General features: G+C 43.5%; 1 protein-coding gene across 1 annotated transcript; it reads left to right on the forward strand.

The window, feature by feature from the left end:
- Positions 1-4,941: 4,941 nt before the first annotated feature.
- CYSLTR2 (cysteinyl leukotriene receptor 2) lies at positions 4,942-6,299 on the forward strand. Its single transcript, XM_050333087.1, is given in 2 exon segments — positions 4,942-6,046; positions 6,048-6,299. Coding segments are annotated over 2 exon segments (951 nt in total). The 5' UTR covers positions 4,942-5,347.
- The last annotated feature ends 515 nt before the right edge of the window (positions 6,300-6,814 follow it).

Genomic DNA, 6,814 nt, shown 5'->3' on the forward strand with positions numbered 1-6,814 from the left:
CTGTTTGGTTTAATACTTCCTGCACACATCTGTCTAGTGGAGCTGGCTCCTCTGACCTGTTTGCTGTGTGAGGCAAGAAAATAACCCCAAGTCTTTGGCAGGCAAGAGTGAAATGGCAGAGTTTTTCTGCTGTGACCTTGTTGTTCCTAAGGGATGTTTTGCCACCAAGCAGCCCTGCCAGTTCCCAAGCTGTCTTTCCTTTTTCAGAGGGTTTACAAAACTCACTGTCAGCCAAAAAATCCTTACCAGAAGGTCTTCACTTTTTTTCCTTTGATGCTCTTAGTTTCCTCTCCATATTTGATCTGCCATGATACAGACTTCTGTCGTCCTCATTTGGACAAGCTTTCTCAATGGAGATCTTTTCCATATAATAGTCTTGCTAATTATTCTACTGATAGACATTGGACTCAATATTTATTAAAATGTCTCTTTGTTTTGGAATGTAGCCTTCTAACACAGATTTTGTAGAATTTTCTGTTGTTCTAAACAACCCCCAAAATTATGTGGGCTTTTTCCTTTTGGGACTGCTTCTCTGCCCCACCATGCTGCTGAACTTAGCTCTAGTCTGATTGCCAGTCCAGGGCTTCCTCTACCTCCCCCAAAACCTGCTTGAATTAGAACCTATGCAGCAGTAAAGATAAAACGTAGAATAAGCATCTTGTGTTGTGGATTTGTTTGCAGGACTCATTATTCTAGGCATCAAACAGTTGTTGCATATGGACATCCTATCTCATTCTGCTGCAGCATTGCATTTTTATAAACATGCCCAGAATCTCCTGCTATTGCTACCTGCTTTCACCTTCCTACCCTCACTCAGTGTTTTCTGGTAACTGTCATAATCATGATAAGGAGTTCAGTGCTGCATTCCTAGTCCTATATTTTTATTACTGGAGTATGTGATCTCTGCCTACAAGAACTCTGTAGTGTGTCTCTTCAGCCATAATATTTTTATACTGTTGCAAGTTATACAGTCCCTCATGCACAGCGTCACTCCTCCACCCATGCATCCTACGCTATCATTACCCTAAAGCTGGTAGCATGGCAACACAGACTCCCATTGTTTATCCTCTCTCCTGCAGGTCTTTGAGGTTGTCCTTGCACCACAGTTGTGGTCTCATGCCAAGCCTGACAGCACCCCTGTCTCTTTTTTGGATTTGGGCATCAGTGCGGAATTACACATAAGCTGTGTTTTTGATCAGACATTGAAGGTAGCATGTGGCAGTCAACTGGATTTGTGGACAGCTGGAGTTGCCTTCCCTAGTTATTGCAGTTGGGCTTTATTTCCCCCCTGGGCTTTTCGGAGGCGCACTGGTTGCAAGTTCACTGTCCTCACAAGTCTCGCCAGTCCAGCAAATATCCTGTGCCCATCAGCTCCCCTATTGCTTCTGATTAAATATTCCTCTTCAAATCTTTCAGTCTGCAAGCACCAGCAGCCTCAATCTACATTGGGTACAGTAACACTTGCCCTTGTTCCCTCAGTTCCTCACATACCTAAATTTCTGCTCTCTAACACCTCATCCATGCACTGAAACACTGGGCCTGGATGAGCTTCTCTCTTGCCTCATAGCTGAGCCCCCGAAGATCACACCTTCATTCCTGGTACCCACAATGACCGCAGCCACCACCAGCTCCTCTCTCACACCCCCCAGGTGATATGCAGAGATACCTCAGAAGGTCTGTTCCTTGGGCAAAGCTGCTCCTTTCTGCTCTTGCTGAGCCACTCTTGCCTCAAGACAGCCAGCCTCGTCCCTCCGTGTCCCCAGCCCCTTTCTCTGCACACAAACACATAACACCTGCGCTGGCAATGCAGACACACACATCACACCCAGGGCAGTTTATGGAGTAGCCCCTACTCTGCTGCTAGACTGATACCTGCATTCTGAGTTTAAAATATGATGGGTTTGGGGCATTTTTTATGAGTTTAGTATTTCCTTTAATTAAACAAACATCCTCTTACTTCTGCTCTCTCAGCCCCCCAGGTGGCTTGCACACCCATCCATTTGTTAAGGGTGTTAGATTCACCTTAAGCAAGGAATATCTTTCTGTTATCACCTTACCTTAAATCACACTCAAGCCAGACTAAGATAAAGGCAAAATAGATCTTCATAATAAAGATATATAATTTATAAGATATATGTACTTCATAATGAAAGGTAAATATTTATTTATAAAATCCACACTAACCAAGCTGTAAATATTTTTAAAAGACTTCACAGAGGTGAAGAAAAGACAAAAACCCACCCATAGTCTACATCGCATCTACTTATGCAGCAGTTATTTCAGAAAGGCTCCCTTTTTCTTGATCAGCTGATGTTCTCTCTCTCCTGCCAGGGAGATTGTCAGAGCCTCAGGACATGTGTCAGCTGCTTCCATTTGATAGCTTCCATCAGGGAAGTTCATACATAAAAAAAATCTCCTGCTTGAGAATTTCTATCAGAGAAGTCCTGCAGTACCACTAAAGAGAGAGTCAGTTCTTTCTTCCCCCCGCCCCCCCAGCTTTTTTTTTTCTCAGAGGGCTGTTAGATCTTACTGCAAATATCCCTTCTTTTGGGGGACCCCAAAAGGTCCTGTTGGTCCAGTCTCCCACCCTCAACTCACCCTGTTCATTCCTGACCCAGGAGACTGCCTGGACACTCTGGCTGAAAACAAAGTTTATTTCCAGTCCTTAGATATGTCATTCTGTGTATCTAGGAGCCATCTCTTAACCTTAGCTGGCTAAGGTTAAGAGGTTCTTGGATTCAAGGTGGAGTAAAATTCTCCCCCTCTCCTCTGTGGTTGCTTGAGACAGTCCTGTGTGAAATATATCTTTCACTTCACCTTTCTTTCTATATTCATCTGTGCATTAAAACACAGCTAATAGGAGCATCTACATATCATAACTGCATGGGTCATTGCTGACCCCCTACTGAGGGTAGGCACCATGGTGCTTAAGAGCTTCCCACTGACTGGTCTCCAGTGTCTTTCTCTTAGACGTTCCCTGACAGCCTGAAACTTTTGTTTGAATAACTTGGAGAGGAATCTGAGTACTGACTTTCTTACCAAGTTCAATGATACTGAATTTTCCCAATTGCACATTCACATCTACTTTTAGTCTAGGTCTTTAGCTGGAAAGAGATTTGAGAAGCACTTGTTCAGCTAGAGCACAAAATAGCTTTAAGCAGTTGTCAGCTAGATACCCTCATATGAAGAGCTTGAGCAGAGTGCCTCAGGCCCTGTGCTTGTAGTGCTCTCTGAAGGGTGCAGAGACCCAAGGACTTTTCACCAATTGAATTGGCATTGCCCTAATCCTATCCATCATAAGATAGCATTTGGCCACAAGCCATCACTTGCAGTGGTGAGCAGGACTTTGAATTTGTCCATGCTACAAGTTCTTCAACCTCGTTTGACTCCTCTACCTCACAGCTTTCACACATAATAGGAATGTTTCAACAGGTGGCAGTTCCCTTCACTAATATTTTCTTGTATTTTAGGGTTCCTAAAAGCAAATATGCTTGGACTATAGGAAAACACAGCCAGAAGGGTTCTTCCCTTTGCAGTACCTCAGGCTGCAATTTTTCCCCTGCAAAATGGAGAGATCAGGTTCCATTAGGAGAAAATCTGCTTTTTGATCCTACACAGAAAACATGTATATGAGACAGCTGTTGTGTGCAGAAAACCAAAAACCATTTAAAGTCCTCTGATTGCAAAAAATTTGTTCTTAGGAAGAGTATTTTACCTCTCTCCTCTCTGAGAAAACAGGATCTCAAATGAGGAGAATATTTCCTTGAGGAGCACATGCTTACTCAGTCCAGGGCCTTGCTGAGGCTCAATATCCATTAAGCTCTTCTCTTTGGGAGAGCAGGACTGTGCTTCCCACGCTCCCCATCTCAGTGGTGACAGCTACTATAAAAGGTGACTGCTGGAGCACGTCTGGTTGCTCTATTAAGGGATTCAGAAAGACTCTGAGATACCATCCTGAAGATACCATAGGTTGCTCTGAACACAGCTCAGGCTCCCACATCAGGCTTGAGTTTGAAAATTATCTCCCATTTACACCACACTGGGTAATTGGGAGTCCAGAGCACCCAAATCTAGAGCCCACTTTTACCCCCAAGTAGACTCCACCTGTGCAAATAAATTAGTTTCAAATTGTGAAGCCACTGAGGTTCAGAGTAAGAGATACAATGCAGTTGTGTACCGTGAACACATTATCACTCTCACTAAGGCAAATCAAAAGCTTCTTTTTCATGCATCTAGAAATGCCGTGTAGTTGTGGTTTTTAGGCTAAAATTTTCCATGCCCCATCTTTAGAATATGTTGGTAGATGCAAAGAGGGAATGGCTCCCACTATAAACAAGCAACAATACTGAAACCTTCCTTTGAAAATATTACTAACTCCGCAACAGCAGAGAGAAAGAATCAAGAGTTTGTCAAGGAAATAGACAATAAGGAGAAAAACAATTTGTTATTTAGAAGGTTTAGTGGTGAGTGGTTTTGATTTTATTGTATTAATCCTCATAGGAGGAAAAATGTCACTCTCTCTGAATACACCCATTTGCTCAGAGGACATTTTTATTAAGGCTGCAAACGTGGGCTGCCCTGGAAGCTGCAGTGTGTGTAGATGACTGTATGGTCACAGTTTAGCACAAAAGATGTTGAGGGAGTGGTAAATGACACAAAGGTATCACAGAAAGAGACATGGAAAGCCATCAGAAGCTAACAAGAAATAACAAATACAGTTCAAGGAGGAGGGAGTTAAAAAAAGAGCAATGCATGACTAGCATAGTATTTACACGGTGTTTAATGTCCTTAATTTATACATCTTTCAATATAACTCTGGTATTGCTCAGGAAATGCTGTCAAAAACATACCAGAAAAATTTCACTAGTTCCAAAAGGCAAATTCAGTTCTTTTGTCTTTCTATTCTAATTTGAAATGCAGACTTACCAGTGGACAATGATTTCTTTTCTGATCAGGTTTTGATGTTTCCATGGTAGGTGACTGGGGACTCAAAACCTCCCTGCCACAAAGTGGCTGACAGCAAGTTGGCTTGTTTTGCACAGCAAAGATCAGAGACTTGTCATTCAAACACACACATAGCACTCACATTGAAAAGGTAACACTTTCATAGGCTGAGGCAACAATCAGCTGCTTATAAAACTGAAACTATTTAGGGCTTACTTGGGGCTTTGTGCCTCTAGATGTGTATTTACTGGGACAGCACAAGCAATTACTTATTAACCCTTACTTCCCACCATCATCTTCACCTTGCAATTTCTGCCCTCAGTGAAATAGTCCCAAATAGCCAAACTTCCTGCCCAGTCTGTAATACAGCACTCACATCACTTCTTTTCACTTTGGCAGAAAAATGGAGAGCCTGGCTCAGACTATGAATATTTCCAAGATGGCTCTAGATGACAACTTCACTAACAGCTCCTTCGACTGTTCGATTGATGGCTTGAAACAAGTAATTTATCCCATCATGTACCTCATTATCTTCTTCCTGGGTGCTGTTGGAAATGGTCTCTCCATATATGTTTTCTTCCAGCCTTCGCAGACGATGTCAGTAAATATTTACATGAAGAACTTGGCTATTTCAGACCTCATGTTTGTGAGCACCTTGCCCTTTCGGGCTACATATTTCCTGTTGGGATCGCGGTGGATATTTGGTGATATCCTCTGCAGGATCGTGACCTACACCTTGTACATGAATATGTACTGCAGCATTTATTTTCTCACCGTGCTCAGTGTGGTTCGTTTCATAGCCATCATCTACCCGTTCAAACGTGGAAAAGTAACCAACGCAAAGTATGCCAGAATAACTTGCACAGCCATATGGATCTTCGTGCTGGCAGCCACCAGCCCTCTGTCAAGCAAGGAAATCGCTGGGTACAGCACCCCAGTCAAATGCTTGGACCTACACCCCTTCAACACGCACAGGCTCCTCGTGATGAACAGCTTTGTCCTCATCGTGGGCTTCATTCTGCCGTTTTGTACAATTGTTGTCTGCTATGTCTTTGCAATCAGAGCGTTGCTCAAGTCCAGGACTCAGCAGAGCAAGAGGATGGCTTTGTCACAAGAAGGCACTGTCAACCATCATCATCACTCTCATTCTCTTCCTCCTCTGTTTCCTGCCGTATCACATACTGCAAACTGCCCACCTGATGTACAGTGTGTGCAGCCAGGCCAGCCTGCCCGTGCACAAAGCACTGGTGGTCACTCTCTGCCTCGCTGCCACAAACAGCTGCTTTGATCCCATCCTCTATTACTTTTCTGCTGAAAATTTCAAAGCAAAAATCAGAAGTTTGTTCTGCAGGTAGTTGATGCAGAATTGCAAAATAATATATATATAGTTCTGCGGAGATACCTAAACTACATTCATACTGTTCAATGATAGAGACTGTGTGATGTGCTGCTAGCTAGCCTGCAGCTGTGCTGCTCAGTGTCAGGCATCTCTGGAGCAAAAATCTCTGGGTAGAGCTCTTTGGGGATGGCCAAAACTGAGTCAGGATGATCAGGGGTCAAGAGCCTGGGTGTGATCCCCGATCATCTTCTGTTTAGCAGTGTAGAGATACCTCTACTGCTCACCCTCCTCTTGACAAGGGGTTGAAAGGAAATTGCCTTGCTACCAGAGCCCCTTTATTTTGTTTCATAATACTCAACCAGTGACTCAAAGGGAAACTGTTCACCTGACCGCTTCAGTGCCTGTGCCTGAACCTCTCTGTGCTCCATTTCCAGGTGTGTGCAAGGGTGCATTGTTCAGATACTGTGATTCCCAAGAGATTCATAGTTCCCTGTCAGTTCCCCTTGCAAACATTGGCAAAGGGTTTGCACA

This window comes from Myiozetetes cayanensis, unplaced genomic scaffold, assembly GCF_022539395.1.
Source record: "Myiozetetes cayanensis isolate MyiCay16 unplaced genomic scaffold, myiCay2020 scf5-8, whole genome shotgun sequence".
Lineage (NCBI taxonomy): Eukaryota > Metazoa > Chordata > Aves > Passeriformes > Tyrannidae > Myiozetetes > Myiozetetes cayanensis.